The 19,547-nt window shown below is 51.4% G+C and overlaps 1 protein-coding gene across 1 annotated transcript in view; it reads left to right on the plus strand.

Annotated features, from left to right (window-relative positions):
• The window catches only part of BCOR (BCL6 corepressor), a 44,933-nt gene that overhangs the window by 10,843 nt on the left and 14,543 nt on the right, over nt 1-19,547 (plus strand). Inside the window, exons 2-5 of the mRNA XM_017507005.2 lie at nt 8,549-8,674; nt 10,007-10,085; nt 11,014-13,857; nt 15,044-15,230. Coding sequence (XP_017362494.1) covers nt 8,589-8,674; nt 10,007-10,085; nt 11,014-13,857; nt 15,044-15,230 — 3,196 coding nt within the window. The 5' untranslated portion in view covers nt 8,549-8,588. The remainder of the gene's footprint in view (nt 1-8,548; nt 8,675-10,006; nt 10,086-11,013; nt 13,858-15,043; nt 15,231-19,547) is intronic.

Raw genomic sequence — 19,547 nt, forward strand, 5'->3', positions numbered from 1 at the left:
GTGAAGGCTGTTTACAGCGAGTGCAAATAATGTGACAGCTGTTGGCGTGCGAGCAGCGCTGCGCCTCCTCAGCACTTACACAAAGCGCGCACTATGCAGGCCCGTGGATGAGCTGCCGAGGTGGCGGCCACTTTCTGGCCAGCGTGTCCCTAGATGAGAGAAAGCTCTGAGGCACCCCCACCCCTCATCCCCAACACACAGCTTTATGACTTCCCAGGAGTGCGGTGGGGTGCAGGATGGTTTGTGTGTTGTTGTTTAAGGAACTTGTGGTGAGGCAGAGGTGGCGGGAGAAAGCCCACGGGGCCGTGAGTGTCACCGTCCTGGAGGGGTTTGACCAGGATGTGTCGAACTGGGTCCTCAGCTTTTTGTGACAGAGTTTTTAAGATTTGGGAAAATAACTTTAAGCCCTAAGTAAGCTTGTTGGAAAGAATGTGTTATTAACTGAAAGCTTTCTGGAAATTGCAGAGGCTCTGAAGGCCGTTGTTCCCCTCTGAAATGGCCCTGTTATTCAGACAAGTTAGAGACAGGCGGGTGCTGTGTTCTGAGCACTCAGCACTGTTTCCAGCTTGGAAATACAAGTGTGCAGGTTGAGTACCCGAAGGGGGGGTTTCTTTGGGGGGGGAAGGGGTGTCATATTGGCTTTCGATGACCCACATCCCTTAACCTTTACTCCCAAGCCTTCCTGTTTTCAAGAGTGTATTTGCCTTCAACTGCGGGACGCAAAGGTGCTGTCCTGAAGCCTGCCAACAGCACCACCTACTCTGACTTCATCAACTAGATGCCCACAGCCACAGGCTTTCTCTGAGTTCCTGGTACCCTGCCAGGCCCTGCAGAGAGGCGCCAGGGTGGGAGGGAGAGCAGTTGGTGGTGGCAATCACCCACTAGGCCAGTCCTAGAGGTGCGTGGTTGGCCCAGGCAGGTAGACTTAGGATGGCTAAGAATGTGGGCCTGCCTCTGGACTGTCCTGCGGCAAGCTGTGTGTAAAAATTCACCCTCTTCCCCAGGAATCCCAACGTTGAAGCCTTCCAAGCCCTGGCACCTGCCTCGTCCTCCCTGGGTTTTGGAAGATCATTTAGGGCTGACTTAATTCGATATTCTACCCTTCTGTGTGCAACTTCAGCCTCTGGGTGTACAGCCTACAGGATATCTGCAAATCTAGTTCATTCTCTTCTGCCCCCCCAGTAGCCCGCCTCCCCCAAGTCTCCTCTAAGTTTTAACATGGACTTCTACATCTAGTTGGGTTTCCGATGGGGAGCTGGGAGATGCTTCTGGAGTGAGACATGAACTTCGGTGCCAGTTCTATAAATTGGTCTCTTTTTATGACGTGTGCCATTTTCTGTAGGAATGTTGCTTGCAAAACGAGTTTCGCCTTGGAGGAAAGGCGGAAAGATAAACAAGCCTGCAACGCCAAAACACTGGCAGTCTTTCCCTCCTTCCAGCTCTCTTAAAGCAGCCGGGCTGTATTTCCAGGATTAGACTTGTGCATGTGAGGAGGGACTTGGGTTGGCTTTTTTCCCCCCAAGCAAATGCAAATTAGAGAAAAATAATTTTCTTTCAACGATATGCAATGTATTAGTCACTTGTTATCGTGCTCCGAGGCAGGCCTCATTTGCGCGTCTGCCAGCTCGCTCACATCTGCTCGGCGCTGTTCGGGCCATTTTAACCTTGGCGGTGTCGTGTCTAGTCCCACGGATCAAGGAGGAGTAATTAAGCCCTGAACAGCTACAAAAATTCATGGGCCCCCATCTCTATCTCAGTTGTTCCATGGCTTTGTTTTGGGTGCTCTGAGTTCCACGACTGAGTAGCAGACACGGGATTCCTATTGTTCGTTGTAAAGGAAGTGGGTGCTCCTCTCCTTCTCTAACCCTCATTCCCAGCTTTCTTGGGACTCCCAGGCTCTGCACAGTCAGCGAGAGACTCGCTTGCAGATCGCCGGACCCCTACATTTTACTCATCTTTTATACATTAAAAGTTCCTTTGTGCTTCCTGTGTATACTAATGATAGCTGTTGTTATTAGCCTTATGGTATAGCTTGTTCCCTTTGGTGGTGGGGGGTGGCGGTGACGGTGTTCGTGATTTACTCCTGCAAAGCCCTGGTGAAAACAAATGTGCACTGACACAGCCTTTGGAGGCATGGTGTGGAGCGTTTATTCTGGATTTGCCCCCAGGTTGTGTAGACTCCCAAGTGGGGACCCAGTTCTGTAGGGAGTAGACCAAAGCGGGCAAGTGATTTCTTTTTTCGTGGAGAGGGGAGAGTAAAGAGGGATTCCTGGCTTTTGACTTGGGTTTCTGGTGCTAGGCGGCCTCCTGTGAAGTGACACCTGTTTGTAAATTCGCCCTCTTTTGAATACACACGTGGTTCCCTGACTCCCCATGTGGCAAAACCGTGAAGGAAAGTGAAAGGAACAAAAAGCTGGTGGGGTGGCCTAGACAGACCTTCCGGGTAGAAGGGCAAGTGTCCCCCGTTGGCCTGCGAGAGAGAGGTTGGGGCACCTGACCCCGAGCGTTGGGCTCTGTCTGGAGGAGGGGCGTGTAGCCGACAACCCGGGTTCTCAGGGTCGGTCCCTGCAGATTCCACCCCGGGCCCCAATCCCCAAGATTTCGCACCCCTCCCTCTTTACGGTACGCGACTCTAGGCTCACATGTTTGTAAGGGGAGCATCCAGAGGAGCAGCGCTCTAGTCTGATCGGAAGGGAACCCAGAAGGATGGCGAGGAGGGGTTTGCAGTGCCCATTCCCCGGGTGGGCTCGGCGGCGTTTCCTGGGAGGCCTCTGATTCTGCCTGCGCCCACCCAAAGTTTCTTTTCGTTAGATTCGTTGATGGGGACAGAAGGTGTGGCGGGGCCTCGGGAGGGGCACCACGGAGAGCACGCCTGGCCGCAAGGTCGGAGGGGCTGCCTAGGGTCGGGGACTGGGGAGGTCCGGCCGCCTCCGGGAAAGGCTGCTGGAGTTCCTGGAAGGCTCCGCGGGGGCGCGCCGCGAGGGCGTGGGTGTGTGCGGTGGTGCGGCCCCGCGCGCTGGGACCTCCACTGAGGAAAGGCGAGGAGTAGCGGGCGAGCCCTGAGCAGCACTGGGTGTGTGTGGTGGGAGAGAAAATCCCTTTGTTGCCGACGGATCGCGCTCCGGGCTGAAACGCCTCAGCCCGAGGAGGGGGCGCCCCTCCCCCTCTCTTCTTTGCCGGGGCCAAGTTTACTCCCAGGCAGGGTGGCTCCCCGCTCATACCCCAGGAAGGTTCTGGGTGCTCGAAGGGTCTGGGCCGGCGAGCTCCCCCTTCCCCCTCCCTCTTACTAATGCAAAACTTGGAGGTGTGGGCGGGGACGCCCCTGCCGTCTAGGCTGTGGCTTGGAGTGTGACAAGAGGCAGCACCTGGGCCGGCTCGATCACTTCCCTCACCCCCAACTCTCTCGGTGGAGGGGGTCCGGAGGGGCTGGGACCCGGCCAGCGACTTCCCTCGACCACACCCCTGGAAGCCTGCGGTTTTGCCTCTCAGGGACCTGGGGGGCAACCTTGGGGTCTCTTACTCTCCAGCAGACCTGGAGGACCCGCCCTACACCGCACATCCGGAAGAGCTTTTTCTTCTCATCTCCCACCCCCACCTCTCACATCCTAAAATAGGAACTTCTTCACCCCTCCTTTCCTTGACACCAGGAGCACAGCGCTGCTGCTGTGACGCAGTCTGTGTTTGGAGCAACCCCAGGAAGGGCTGGCGGGTGGTGAGCTTTGGGCTTCTGTGAAATCTACACAGTTCTGCTGAAGGTCGCCCCTCCCTGCTCTGACCCTCTCTGTGTTGCTGCCTCAGCCTCCCCCGCAGGATGAGGTGGTACTGCCCCAAAGAAACTGCGTGATTCTGGGGCTTGTTACACAGTATGTTCGGTGGAGTCAGATGCTCTTTAGTGGGGTTAAACGTGGCCAGCACTAGCTATTGCCAGGCAAAACTCAAGTCCATAGTGCAGCTTAATCCTTTGGAAAACACAGTGCCAAATATTTACAGAGGGGACCAAGGTTGGAGAGGTTCAGCCACCTGCCCAGAGCCACGAGGTGGGTGAGGGTGGGAGCTGGGAGGCTGTGGTAACCATGTTCTCCACAGAGAACCAGCCACGCAGTATCGAGATTCCTCCCCTGAAGAGTCCTTGTCCCAGAGGACCCCAGCACACTGGCTGGGACCCCGGATGCCTGCCTTGCCACCTGAGCTGGAAGCCCTTGCGAGCCTGTCCAGTCCTTCTGGCCACTAACTGGAGAGCTGACAGTGGGGGCAAGGGGAACCTAGTGAGAGAGATTCTGGAGAAAAGACCCCGAGATGGGCCACCCTCAGTGCCTGTGTGGACAGCAGGGAGACGTGAGCGGAATTAGTTTGGTGGCAATGCTTTCCATATTGTCAGTACCACTTGACAAGTGTAATGTGCAGGCTTTAACTGATCAGCACCTGCCTCGTCCTCCCTGGGTTTTGGAAGATCATTTAGGGCTGACTTAATTCGATATTCTACCCTTCCGTGTGCAACTTTAGCCTCTGGGTGTACAGCCTACAGGATATCTGCAAATCTAGTTCATTCTCTTCTGCCCACCCAGTAGCCCGCCTCCCCCAAGTCTCCTCTAAGTTTTAACATGGACTTCTACATCTAGTTGAGTTTTCCATGGGGAGCTGGGAGATGCTTCTGGAGTGGTCTCCCCTCACATCTTTTCACAGAGGGCGGCTGTGCCCCTACTCAGGGATGCCAAGATTGGAGTGATGGCTTCTGATCTTGGTCCCTTGACCCCCTTCTACCAATCAAGCCCTTCTTCCCAGTGTCCAGGCCAAGCTCAGGTACTCTCATCAGCACCCTTGGCTGTAGAGTGAATAACTACTCGGAGTCTGTTGAGGGTGACCCAAGCTCTCCTCTTGTGTTCCATTTCCACAGTGCTAAGAGCTGGAGACCACACAGTATGCAGTGTGAGTGCCTGCTTCTCGCAAGCCAGGTCTCTCCGCTTGGCCCTGGGTGTTCCAGCAGGCATACTCCAGTGCCCAGTCTGTTTTTTAGAAAGCACATCTGACCTCTTCTCACCCATCTTTCCTCCTCATCCCTATCCAGCACCTTTGCCCACTTCTCTCCACTGCTAGAAAAAGGAGTTAAAACCCAGATCCAAGGTGCAGCTTCGCAGCTCACAGTGGAACAGGTTGGTGCTTGTAAAGTGCTTTTCATGAGTGACTTCACACATCTTGGCACTTCTGGAAACATAGCCTGCATTTGGAAGAAGTGGGGGCTGGAGGTGGGCATTGAAAAAATAAAAGCAAACAAGCTTCACCTATAGTTGCAAAGCACCCTGCGGTGCTGTTTGTCATTGAAATCACATCATTTGCCCTCTCCACCATGTTCTGCTGCCAAGGGTCAGCAACATCGGTTTCGAAGCACTTGGCCTTAGAGGTGAAAAAGTCTCCAGTTATTTCAACAGCAGCTTCTAGAAGTAGGGTTCGATGTTCCTATACTCTGCCTCCCAGTCTCTTTCTGTTTCTTACCCCAATGTCCTCTTTGTTGTACATCCAGAGAAACCAGGGTGGGTGTGGGTAATGGTGACCCCTGTTCTTCAGCAGAGGCTTGGTGTGAGCCATTTGGCTTTTGCGAAGAAGGCCTCTGCTTTTGTGGGTTTGGATTGCTCTTGTTCGTCACCCAGGAAGAGGGCCTCCTGCCAGCCAGGGCCATTGCTCTTTGGCCCTTTCCACTCCTCTCCATCTTTGGCCAGGAACCTGAAGAGTTAAAAGTCTTTGGCTTGTTGCAATGAAATTATGGCTGGCAGTGGCGCCGCTGTTTGTTCAACAGACCTCCACTTTTAAACAGTTCACAAAAAGTTCATGGGGCAGCTAAAGATTATAAGTGTGTGTGTGTGTGTGTGTGTGTGTGTGTGTGTGTGTGTGTAGTCTACAGCAGGATCCAACAATGCGTTCCCCCCTTTTGCTTATATGTTCAGCCCCATCCTCCACTTCCCTCCCAAAACATACACACACACACACACACACACACACACACACACACACACAGAGAGAGAGAGAGATAACAGTGAACTGCTCTGCTGGCCTCAGCCCTCCGTCTGACCCTGTGCATGTGAGAACACTTTGTTCTGATGGCTGGTGTCATTTATCTGTGTGCCATTAATATTGAAAGCCTTGAAGGAGGAGCCCTGAAGAAGGGGAGATGCTTTGAAAGCACCCATAGGCCCAGGTGCCTCTAAACTGCAGTCACATTTCTGCTAAGTCCAGGTCGCCTTTGCTGAAGAAAGGCCCTTTGAGGGGAAGCAGCCACTGGCCTTTTCGGGCCCAGGCCTCAGTGGAATGATTCTGTTTCCCAGGAAGGTGCTGGGAGATCCCTTGCACAAGGTGTCTACTTAAGGGAGGTGGGTAGGAGACAGCTTTTTAAAAGGGGAGGCCTGTTTTTAAGAACAGAGACAGCAGAACATCGAGGTTTATTAGGCACACGCTGCTTCTTCCCTCATCCTTTCCTTGGGGATTTGATTGAGTGACCTTTTGGCTCATGATGTCATTTCTGCATTTCATCATGGCACAGTGAGGGGATGGCATGGTGCAGTCCCACTAGTGCAGCCGGATGACCGGGACACCCTGGCACTAGGCAGTGGTGCTCCACATTCTCTATTATGCTACCCAGAATGTTTTCCTTTTGTCAGAAGGGGCAGCGGTGCCAGAGAAGGTACACTGTCACTGCATTGAATGTGCCTTGTGGTCTGCCCAGCACTAGTGGTGGCCTTCCCCACTTCATTTGTGTCTTGGGAAGATGGAAGAAAAGCCCATGAGCCCCCACAGAACTTTCCCCAACAGCTGAGTCAGTCTTTTGGGGGCGCTGTGGCTAGCCCATTGGAAGAGCAGCTATCTGGAGACCCTTCCTAGAGAAATAGCTTTCCAGAACCCCAGCCAACCTGATGCCTCTGCAGATTTCTGCCTCTTTCTTGGGCCCTTTCCTTTTCTTCCAGCCTCATTGTTGAGCTCTAACTATACGTGGTGTGTCAGTGCATGTGGATTTTGATTAACAGACGTTGTTCTATGGATGGGGGACGATGGGGGATGCTGGTGGACAAAAGACCTAGTTAGGACAAAGAAATGTGGAAGTACAGACCGGCTTTGGGATTCCATCCCCCCAGGTATCCCCCCAACCCCCACCCTCAATCACTCTCACCGAAGAGTCCCCGGACCTGGTGCCTCAGACCCAACCGACCTGGCAGTCTGCTCCGTGTGCTAAAGTGTAAAAGCAAGCATTTGCATATTTTTTCCTGCTAACAAAGGAAATGTGTCGACTTAGGGAACATTTGGGCTTTCGGAAACTGTGTGGGTGGGTGTGTGAGGGAGGAGAAAGAAAAGTTCCCCGATGATCTGCACGCCAATTATTTCACACCCAGGTTTGGGTCCCGTGGAAAAATGCCATGGCCAGTCCGGACAAGGGACACTGAGATGTGTTTGTGAGCAGGGAATTGCCGAGGGCCATCAGTCCCAGGCATTAAAGGCTCCCCTACTTATTAACCCAGCATTTAACAGCAGGATATGGGCTGAAGCGCAGTCAAAAGAAACGGCTCAACCTCCAAAGAGCAATTAAAATCCTGCACGAGGATAAATCACGCGCCGTGATAATCCTGTTAATAAAATGCAGCTTGTCCTGACCCTTCACTCATGCAGCAAACTAGAATGTGATGTGGGTGGGGGTGGTGGGCAGAGGAGGTAAGAGGGGGTAGGAGGTGGTCTGAGCTCCTCTGCCTTGGCAGCCTCCCCCTCCCGGGAGGTGGAAAATGGGTGGCTTCTGCTGGCTCCCCATGTGCCAGCGGCTCAGAGCCCATCAGCCAGGGCTGCTAAGACTTCTGTGCTCGCTAATGATTTCTCGTCCCCGGCGAGCAGGCGTCATTGAATTACTCAGCCGCCTCCCTCTGCAGCTCCCAGGCAAAACCACCCGGGTTAGGTGCTTAATCTAATCCAGGGCTCCGGTGGGGCGGCTCACCAGCCCACCGACTCTTTTTCACTATCAATCTGTAAGTTGCACACACGACAGTCTTGGAAATTCAGCCCTAGAAACGCATGTAGTTTGAGACCTGGACCTGCCGCTCACCTCACTGTGGTGCCGTCCACCCTTCTTGCACCCTTTTGGCCCCAAGAAAGATGAGTTGTGTGCCTCCCAGTGATGCAGCATCCCTGAACCTATTGTCACAGCCTCCCCTTGGTGAATCAAGTCTTCTCTACCTTCTTTAACAAGTGGCAGGAATGAATGACCACTGTACACTTTCAGAGGCTGGGAAAGGGGGTGGGTGGGTGCTGTGCTGTGGTGTGCCTTGGATGAGGCTGCCTGTTCGAATTAAAGTTCTTCCCCAACCCCAGCACCTCCTGCCAGGGAAGCTGCATGCCCCTCCGCCGTCCCTTCAAGTCAGGTGTCCTTGGCTCCCACACCACTGTAGGCAGCAGGCACAGCCTGCCTTCCCAGTCTGCATCCTGTATGAATCACCTAGAAGGAGGTCTTCTCTAGCTCCCTGCTTGGCTCTTCTTTACTGAACCTCCTGGGATTTTTTTTTCTCTCTCTTTTAAACAGACTAGACGCTTGAAGCAAAGCTGCCATCCCAGAAGACGACATGCTCTCAGCAACTCCCCTGTATGGGAACGTTCACAGCTGGATGAACAGTGAGAGGGTCCGCATGTGTGGGGCGAGCGAAGACAGGTGAATGTGCCCACCTGGGCCGGGCCTGAGGGGAGTCCTGGCCCCTTCCCCGCCCATGCCAAAGCCCCCCTCACCTCACAGCCACCGTGGGCCCAAAAGGGGTGGAGGAGAGAGAGCTCCTGCCTAGTCGTCCGCCCTTGATTTACAGTTTTAACAGGCAACCTGGCTCAGCGAAGCATTGCCGCCCTTTAAAAGATTAGCCCCTAAAGTGGCCTTTCAGTGCACTTTCGTCCTTAATTTATTATTTCATATTTATGAAGGAGAATTAATCCCAGTCTATATGCTGCTTTAACTCTAAATGTCAGGAGTGTGGGCCCAGGTGGAGCGGCATTCGATGTGCTTTTAAAACAAATAGTTTGCTCAGTAATAAATGGGGAGAGAGCCACCCTCTTCCTTCATTGAAGCCCAGAATCTCTCATTGTCCTCTGCTGCCTGTTCCAGGAGGCCACTGGCGCCTGCTTTTGGTCGCCAGACAGCTCTGTTCTGCTTCCTAATCAGTAATTTTGGAGTGTGGTGTGGAAGCAGCTAAGCAGTAGATGATTGAAGCTGCTCTTCGGGGTAATGAGGAAAGTTTTCCTCTGCCGCTTGTCAGCGATTTTTATCCTGGGGATTTGGAAGTTGGCACCAAGCACTTTCTTTATCGATGCTCTCTGATAACAAGTCCCAGGGCAGCCGCAGCAGCCTGGCACAGACGTGCAGCTTCCTCTTCAGCCTGGAACAGCTGACATTTGTATGATACTAGTGTGTATCCCCCTGTCATTTTGACAAAGGCAGTCAAATATGGCTTTTTTATCACCATGGAAACCAGTTTCGTAGGACATGGTCCCTAACTTTGTTTTGAGAAAAGTTTTGAAAGCCTGCCCTCCTGGGTAACACGGAAGTGGTTGATGAGGCGGCCAGCCCGTAGACTCTAGCCTTCCCGCCCCCTTTGGTATTTGGCCATGTTACCACTTCATGTCTACCCTCCAGGAGAGTTTATAAGGGTTGGCTGGGACAGCGGAGCTCAGATTGGCCTACTTGGCCTCTAGAGAAAAAGATCTCGAGGGAGAAGTGGTTGTGCTTGATTTCTGGCTTACCTACCTTGGGGACATTGCATTTGTGATTCATGTCCTCACACATGAAGGGCTTTGCATTTCCTTTGTTTTTCCTGGTCAAGTTGATTCACCATTTGGGAGCAACTTTCAATCTGGGCCATTGGCAGCGGGTGGGGGCGGAGGGTTGAGGACCGTTCTCAAAATCGGGTTAGTAGAGATGGGTCTCTTCCGGGGAGATACATGAAAGATGGATTCAGTGAGGAATGCTTTCATAAAGTTGGTATGTCCTTTTAAATAGGAAAATCCTTGTAAATGATGGTGACGCTTCAAAAGCCAGACTGGAACTGAGGGAAGAGAATCCCTTGAACCACAACGTGGTAAGAGATTAATGGCTTCTGTTGATGTAATATCTGCATATCAGTGATCTGTAATCAATTGTATTTATTTGCATGCCATTAGAGGGTGGGGGGTGGGTGGAGGTAGCGGTTCAGAGTGGGGCTGAGTCTGAGGCCTGTATGACAGGACAAGGCTCCCACCCAAGCTCTTCCTGTCTTGCCTTCCTTCCTTGCCACACATGTCCCTGTCCCCTAGTGACTGGTGGGATGTGTACTGTCTTTTCTTCTACAAGCTGCATGCCACATCAGTGCTCCCAACTGGATAAATTTCCAGCCTCCAAGTAGCCCCTTAGGGTTTACCTTTCCAGTAAAATACAAAACACAGGACTGTCACTTCAGACACAAGGGAGAGGAAGTCAAAAGACACAACCACAGTTTGACCCATGGCCTTTTTATTGATTTAGAAATGAGGCTGCTCAAGTCCTCTGTTCCTGTTGTCCCACCGAAGATTGTTTCATGTTCTGTTCAGTCATGCCTTCTCGCACCCAGGGGAAATGAGGCAAACCGCCACCCCCAAGCCTGACAGGCCAGAGAGGGCTAGTGTGAGTTCTGCACCCCACGAGGGTGATGCTCAGAGTTTTGAAGTTGGTGTCTTCTCAGTTGTAGCAAAGAATTTTAGCTGAGAAGGTAAAAATCTTTAGTTAATAGATGACTGAATTAATGTATGGGTCTCCAGGCCAAAGGGACCAACGTCTTCCCTGCTTCCAGGTTACTACTTGAGAGGTGAGGAGGCAGGCAGCAGAGGGGTTTGGTAAGGGGAAGGGGAAACACCCCCCGAAGCCTGTCTTTAACCCTTTCTGCTTGAATGTTAAGAGTAAGGTCATGCTGAGCTAGTTGGCAGCGTCTCCCGGGCGGGTGCTGCTGCTTTGAAGGAGTGCCCAAGTAACAACCGTGTTGTTCTTCTGCAAAGGTGGATGCGAGCACAGCCCATAGGATCGATGGCCTGGCAGCACTGAGCATGGACCGCACTGGCCTAATCCGGGAAGGGCTCCGGGTCCCCGGAAACATCGTCTATTCTAGCTTGTGTGGACTGGGCTCTGAGAAGGGTCGGGAGACTGCCACAAGCACTCTAGGTGGCCTTGGGTTTTCTTCGGAAAGAAATCCAGAGATGCAGTTCAAACCGAATACACCCGAGACAGTGGAGGCTTCCGCTGTCCCTGGAAAACCCCCAAATGGCTTCAGTGCTATATACAAAACACCGCCTGGAATACAAAAAAGTGCTGTAGCCACAGCAGAAACACTGGGCTTGGACAGGTCTGCCAGCGACAAACAGAGCCCTCTCAACATCAATGGTGCTAGTTATCTGCGGCTGCCCTGGGTCAATCCTTACATGGAGGGTGCCACGCCAGCCATCTACCCTTTCCTTGATTCGCCAAATAAGTATTCACTGAACATGTACAAGGCCTTGCTACCTCAGCAGTCCTACAGCTTGGCCCAGCCGCTGTATTCTCCAGTCTGCACCAATGGGGAGCGCTTTCTCTACCTGCCACCACCTCACTACGTCAGTCCTCACATCCCATCGTCCTTGGCATCCCCCATGAGGCTCTCGACGCCTTCGGCCTCCCCAGCCATCCCACCTCTTGTCCATTGCGCAGACAAAGGCCTCCCATGGAAGATGGGGGTCAGCCCTGGGAATCCTGTTGATTCCCATGCCTATCCTCACATCCAGAACAGTAAACAGCCCAGGGTTCCCTCTGCCAAGGCAGTCACCAGTGGCCTGCCAGGGGACACGGCTCTCCTGTTGCCGCCCTCGCCTCGGCCCTCACCCCGGGTCCACCTTCCCACCCAGCCTGCTGCAGACACCTACTCGGAGTTCCACAAGCACTATGCCAGGATCTCCACCTCTCCTTCAGTTGCCCTGTCAAAGCCATACATGACAGTCAGCAGCGAGTTCCCCGCGGCCAGGCTCTCCAACGGCAAGTATCCCAAGGCTCCAGAAGGGGGCGAAGGTGCCCAGCCAGTGCCCGGGCATTCCCGGAAGACAGCGGTTCAAGACAGAAAAGACGGCAGCTCACCTCCTCTGTTGGAGAAGCAGACCGTTACCAAAGACGTCACAGATAAGCCACTAGACTTGTCTTCTAAAGTGGTGGATGTAGATGCTTCCAAAGCTGACCACATGAAAAAGATGGCTCCTACGGTCCTTGTTCACAGCAGGGCTGGAAGTGGCTTAGTGCTCTCCGGAAGTGAGCTTCCGAAAGAAACACTATCTCCTCCAGGAAATGGATGTGCTATCTATAGATCTGAAATCATCAGCACTGCTCCCTCCTCCTGGGTGGTGCCTGGGCCAAGTCCTAATGAAGAGAACAATGGCAAAAGCATGTCTCTGAAAAACAAGGCGTTGGACTGGGCGATACCACAGCAGCGGAGTTCATCATGTCCCCGCATGGGCGGCACCGATGCTGTCATCACTAATGTTTCAGGGTCTGTGTCAAGCGCAGGCCGCCCAGCCTCCGCATCACCAGCCCCCAATGCCAATGCAGATGGCACCAAAACCAGCAGGAGCTCCGTAGACACCACACCATCCGTTATTCAGCACGTGGGCCAGCCCCCGACCACTCCTGCCAAGCACAGTGGCAGCACCAGCAGCAAGGGCACCAAAGCCAGCAACCCAGAACCGAGTTTCAAAGCAAATGAGAACGGCCTCCCACCAAGCTCTATATTTCTGTCTCCAAATGAGGCATTCAGGTCCCCACCAATTCCCTACCCCAGGAGTTACCTCCCTTACCCAGCCCCTGAGGGCATTGCTATAAGTCCCCTCTCCCTACATGGCAAAGGACCTGTCTACCCTCACCCAGTTTTGTTACCCAATGGCAGTCTGTTTCCTGGGCACCTTGCCCCAAAGCCTGGACTGCCCTATGGGCTGCCCACTGGCCGTCCAGAGTTTGTGACCTACCAAGATGCCCTAGGGTTGGGCATGGTGCATCCCATGTTGATACCACACACGCCCATAGAGATTGCTAAAGAGGAGAAACCAGAGAGGAGGTCCCGGTCCCACGAGAGAGCCCGCTATGAGGACCCAACCCTCCGGAATCGGTTTTCTGAGATTTTGGAAACTAGTGGCACCAAATTACATCCAGAAGTCCCCACCGACAAGAACCTAAAGCCGAACCCCAACTGGAATCAAGGGAAGACTGTTGTCAAAAGCGACAAGCTTGTCTACGTAGACCTTCTCCGAGAAGAACCAGATGGTAAAACTGACACAAACGTGTCCAAACCCAGCTTCGCAGCAGAGAGCGTTGGCCAGAGTGCCGAGCCCGCCAAGCCATCAGCCGAGCCGGCCCTGCAGCAGCACCGCGATTTCATCGCCCTGAGAGAGGAGTTGGGGCGCATTAGTGACTTCCACGAAACTTATTCTTTCAAACAGGCTCCAGGCCAGCCAGTCTTCAGCGTAAGCAAGGACAGTGTTCCGGCAGGTACCAACAAAGAGAACCTAGGGATGCCAGTCTCAGCTCCATTCCTGGAGACCACTCTGGGAAGCGATGGTCCTGCTATAACTTTTGGTAAAACCCAAGAGGATCCCAAACCATTTTGTGTGAGTGGTGCCCCACCAAGTGTGGACGTGACCCCCACCTATACCAAAGATGGAGCCGATGAGGCCGAATCAAACGATGGCAAAGTTCTGAAACCGAAGCCATCTAAGCTGGCAAAGAGAATCGCCAACTCGGCGGGTTACGTGGGTGATCGATTCAAATGTGTCACTACCGAACTGTATGCAGATTCCAGTCAGCTCAGCCGGGAGCAACGGGCATTGCAGGTGAGCCCCTTTACCTGAATTTCAGTAACCTTACTGGTTGTCAGTTTTTTAATGTGTAAAGAGGATTGGGGGAGTATGGTAGGGCAGGGCACCAGGCAGATTTGGTGAATGAGGCTTGTGGTAATTTGAATGTATGCAATGTGGCCAGGAAGAGAACGTGAGTGGTAGCACTGAGGAGTGTCTGGATGCTTTAAGTTATTCTGTAGATTATAAGGGAACTCCACTCGAGGACTGATAACAGACATTTTAATTATTGTGAAGGGTATCTAAAGACTGCATGACGTTTACCTATCAATTGCTTTGATTTCTCTGCCTGTAAGATAACAAATATACCTAGAAGTGCTGCTTAGAATGCCTTACTTGATACTTGGTGGAGATGTGTAGCAGCCGCATGTCTGTGGGATTCATGCAAATTTTTCACCAAAAAGAAAGGAAAAAAAAGGAAAAAGTTTGCTTAAAGGGATAGAGTATGTATTTAACTTGCTAGTGAATTATGATAGATGTTGTATAGGAATTTCCTTAAGATATTTTACTTTTAATTAAAAGATGAATAAAGCCAAATTGTTTTGCAATGTTAAGAAAAAAATTGGTTTATGCTTATAAAAATGGATGAAGTTATCTAAATGATCCATTGAGTGCCCATTTTAATTACATAGATGGAAGGATTACAAGAGGACAGTATTTTATGTCTACCCGCTGCTTACTGTGAGGTCAGTTCTTCAAATTTTTATTACTAGAATCTTACATAAACCTTTTGAGTTAAATTTCATTTCCAAATATACCAAGGGAAGTTTGTGGGCCATGGTCGTCTTTACTCATTGTGCATTTTGTTTCTTTCCTGTTGTGTTTTTGTTTTGTTTTCTTTGCGTTGTGTTTTCGTTTTGTTTTATTTACCTTCAAAAGAGAATGTCTTTCTCTATGCACTAGTGTATGTGTGGATATACATACACACCGCATATATATCTATATACATATGACTTTATGAATAAAGAATGTGTGACTACTTACATATAGATACTCTTAAATTTTATCTGTTACACTTTAAAATATCTGAGTTACATCTCATAAATTGTGGTTGGTTTTGGGCACACTTTTCTTTGAAAATACTTTCCTTTAAGGTAAGGCAAATGAAATAGCTTTTATGGTAAGGCATTGTGTTTTTTTTCCATCTCCATTCTCTTTCTAGCGTGCAATGATGCGCTTCTCAGAGTTGGAGATGAAAGAAAGAGAAGGTGGCCACCCAGCAACCAAAGACTCCGAGGTGTGCAAATTCAGCCCAGCCGACTGGGAAAGGTTGAAAGGAAATCAGGACAAAAAGCCAAAGTCGGTCGCCCTGGAGGAGGCCATTGCCGACCAGAACGAAAGTGAGAGATGTAAGTAAACCTGCTTGTGGTGGCCTCAGGTCCAGCTGGCATCTGCGCTGAGAAATGGGCTGCTTTTGCCATGCATGGCATGCCGGGCCGATTGTCCTTTTAAATGGTGGCAACCAGGAACGAGGCGTCTGTGAAAGATCGTTTCCCGGGACACATCTTTTTTTCCAAAGAAGCACTGGTGCTAGAGTTGATAACACTCTAATATAATACAATGTAGCAGAAGTATGGCAGTAGGAAATTTGGTGTAGGGACAAGTTGTATTTTGTGGCAGTGGAATAACACTTCCCAGCCGTCTCCTGTCCCACCCCCGTGGTGAGTCTGATGTGGAATGGAGAGTCCTTACATTCTCCCTCCAAAGGTGTAGATGTTGTGGAAGTAGGATGAATGTGGTGAAGGCACCGTAAAGACCAGTGTGATGATTTACCGTGGGGGGTGGGGGAGAATTGGCCTCAGAATCTGAGACAGCCTGGAATGCCTGAGGGGGCTTTTCCCACTGGACAGAGGGCATCTTACATTTTGGAGGGGAAATAGTGTGATGAGAAAGCTGGCATCTTCCTCAGGACACTCTCTTGGGTCCTTACAGCAGGCCCCCCATCCTACCAACAGGCTTGGCTTTGGGATTTGCCCATGAGTCTTCCAGAGTGCCAAGACGTGTTAGCAGCAAGTGGAGAAGGCTTTTCTGTTTATTTCTTAAATGTGCAAGCTTGAAGCTTTAGGTCTGCTTGTGACATGAGAAACCTCATTAGGCGAAGGGGAATTAGGGTGGACACTTGGAGATGTTGGGTGTGTTTGAGAGCTCACCACTGTGGGCCGTCGGAGGTTTGACGTTCGCAACACAGCTCACCGGTGCCTGGCAGAGTTTGGGAAGAATTTGAGATCAGGGAGAGTGTGCTTCTTGCTACCTGGAGCACACACCCCTCCTTCCACTCGCAGCTCATCCCTGCGGGCAGACTAAGGCCACCCGCCAGGCTCCTGGGTAAGCTAAACCAGGACTGATTTGTTGTAAGTCATTGCTGAAGAAGACAGTTTCTGTTGCTAGTAAGTAGTGGCCTTACCCAAGTAGCAGGGACTCAATGCACCTGAAGTTGCTCACTCTTCATCAAAACGTGGCTATACGGCAGCGGGAGGTCCAGGCCACTCTTGGGTGAAGTGGCAAAGAAGCCTTCCTCCTCCCTGACGATAGCTGCCAACTCACTGCCTCCCTTCTGAGTTGCCTCGAAACACCAGCTCTTGGGAAGGTTGTCAGAGGGACCTGGGAGAAGTGGGCAAGGCCGAGTTGAGGGGGGAAGGCCCTTCTAAGAGGGAGAGTGCCATGCATGAGAATCCCTCTTTGTTCTGAGTATATGGCTGGGGGCCTGGAGGAAGGGACAGGAACTTAGCCAAGCTTCCAGTCTTCTTGCCGTTGCTCTGTTTTTTGAGTAACATGACCAGACTCTCCAGTCACATCTCAGTAACTCAGTGTGGCCAGTGGGAGCAGAGCCCAAGCCCCAGATGATTCAGAAAGGCCTCCCTTTCCCCTTCTGCAAGTCCCTCCAAGCTTCATACCAACAGGCTGTGTTCTTGGAGCACCCAGGACAGGGCCCCGCGAGCCGTAAGTCACTACGTAGTGCTCCTCAGGTAATGAGCTATGGCAGGGAGAGCGGAAGAAGGGTTGGGGAAAGGTGAGGGCCACAGAAGAGCTGGGGCACCACTGGTCTGTGGTTGATCAAGAGGAGGACCCTAGAGAAACCATTGTCCTTGCTGTTGCCACTGCCATCCCATCCAGGGGACAACAGGCGCTGGATCCATTCGGCTGCAAATTCAATGGGCTGTCTCGGCCATCACATTGCTCATGGATGTCACTGTGTCCCAGAGCCAAGCTGTGAGCTTGTGGAAACTGGGGTGGGAATTTGGGGCAGGCAGGGGTCACAAAGAGGGTAGAAGATGCCTCCCCAAAGCCTCTCCCCTCCACTCCTGCAGCACCAGTAGCTTCTGAGATGGCAGGTGCTGCTTGTGTCACTTCAGCCGCCTGCGTATAGGTGCATCTTGTTGGGAGGGCTTGTTTAAGAAAATGGAGTTAACTGGAAAACACCATGCTTAGGATTTTCATTGACTCTTGGTGATAGTATGGGTGGCTGAGTTTTTCATTTAGAAATTGAACAAATGACGTAGGAGCATCCCCAAGCTTGAAAGTTTATTAATAGGAATGATCAGTGGCATTTTGAAAACAGGATAGGGAACACAGAGGCATTGAGCTCTTCCTTCTTGTTTGTTTTGTTTTTAGTTTGATTCTGTCGATTGATTTACTTCTGTGGATACATATTAGATGTTCATATTTGCCCTTCTTTCTTGAATGTGAATGTCTGTCTCCCTTGGCAGCCACTTGGCTTATGTGGACCTAGGACTCACTCAGTGGCATTGCCTGAGCAGGAGCTGGAGAAAGCGTGAGTGAAAGTGAAAGGGTTTCATGGGGCTTCTTGGCTCAGAAAACTTCTCTTCTAGGACTACGTGCTTTGTAAACTACTCTGAGTTTGGACAGACAGATGGCTACCACTGCCTCTGCTGGAGAGTGTAGAAGTTATAACATGGTTAGCCTCTGCTGGAGGTGATGTTGCCTGCAGAGGCAGTGGATGTCATGGGCAGTCCTCAAAAATTTCAGTCCTCTCCCATCTTGTTTAGGGCTTACTGGGCAATGGTTATAACTGGTGAAGTTGCTTTGTTGCCATGGTGACTTGTAAATGTTGCCATGGCAATGCTTCTATGAGGTGTTGTGATGGCATAACCATCGTAAATTATGGGATGTATGTGGTGTGCGTTATAAGACCACGATGTAGGGAGCAAGTGGTAGATGGTGTAGGGCTCAACCATGTTCATATTCACATCAGCCTGGATCTTATGACCAACACATGGCATTCCACTTATAGAAGGGTCAGAAGTAGCTGCTATGGAGGAGAAGCCTAATGGTTAGGAGACTCCTATCTATCTCTCTATATCTGTCTTTCCACCTGTCTCCTTTGCCCTCAAGGGTAATTTCTGTGGGTACTGGTAAGAACAGCCCCATTTGAGGGAGGTCCAAGTGCAGTGTACAGGAAATGACATGGAACCTCTCTGCCATAGCTGGTTGCCAAGGCAGTCAGTGTGGGTGTTCTTCGGAATTATTACTGACCCATGGAGGGAAACCATAGCATAAGGTTGCGGGGGGAACCTTCACTGAGGGTAATTCAGATGTTTGCCTTGAGAGGCTCAGGGGCTGGATGAAGCAGGATGGGCCTCGTTTGCGAAAAGATCCTCTTGAGAATGGGCAAGAAAGCATCTACACTGTGTGTGAGCAGGCATGATTTCAGTGAACCCCAGATGTAGCAATGGAGCGTTCCTGATAATAGTTCTGGACTATTGAGGGGGCAGAAGGGGTCCCTTTCCGTCTGAATGGGGAATGGTGGGGACTTAGAGGAGGCGTGTGTGTTTCACGCCCCTTGTCCTAGTCCGCTGGCCTCCCCATGAACGGGAAGCAGAAGGTGGTATGTTCAGGGCAGCCCTCCCCACCCCCACTGGGCAGCTTTTCCCAGATGGGAAGCCCCAGAGGAGACAGATGGCAAGACCTCCCCATGTCTAATGGGGGTGCTCCCTAGCAGAGAGACTAAGTCCCAAGTCAGTCACTGCCTGTTGATGCCAGCCTGTAAAATAAGTGATCACATGTCTTCTAGGTGGCTTTCTATGGACAAAAGATACTGGCAGTTTAGGCATAAGGCCAGGTACGTGAGATGTAAATTCATTTCACTGTTAGGAAGTTAGCAGTGAAGGGCAAAACTTCAATGGAAAACTTTCTCCCTGAGAAAGATGCCTTAGACTCGGTTGAGATTACTACAAATACAGGTGGCTGTGTGAGACCTGGAGTTCAAATGGAAGCTGTGGAAGTCAAATCCAAAATACTAGGGTTGAGAGATTCCTTTTTTATTTTTATTTTTTGAGATGGGGGTCTCACTCTGTCACCCAGGCTGGAGTGAAGTGGCATGATTGTGGCTCACTGCAGCATCCGCCTGCCGGGTCCAAGCGATTCTACTGCCTCAGCCTCCTGAGTAGCTTGGACTACAGGCATGTGCCACCATGCCCAGCTAAGTTTTGTATTTTTAGTAGAGATGGGGTTTTACCATGTTGGTCAGGCTGATCTCAAACTCCTGACCTCGTGATCCACTCACCTTAGCCTCCCAAAGTGCTGGGATTACAAGTTTGAGCCACTGTGCCCAGCCGAGAGATTCTTAATCTGATGCGGTTTTAATGGGGGGTGTGTCTGGGAAGGGTGTCAGGACAGGGCAGTTCATTCTGGGTGGGGCCCCATAC

This window comes from Cebus imitator, unplaced genomic scaffold (genome assembly GCF_001604975.1).
Source record: "Cebus imitator isolate Cc_AM_T3 unplaced genomic scaffold, Cebus_imitator-1.0 Scaffold366, whole genome shotgun sequence".
Taxonomy (NCBI): Eukaryota; Metazoa; Chordata; class Mammalia; order Primates; family Cebidae; genus Cebus; species Cebus imitator.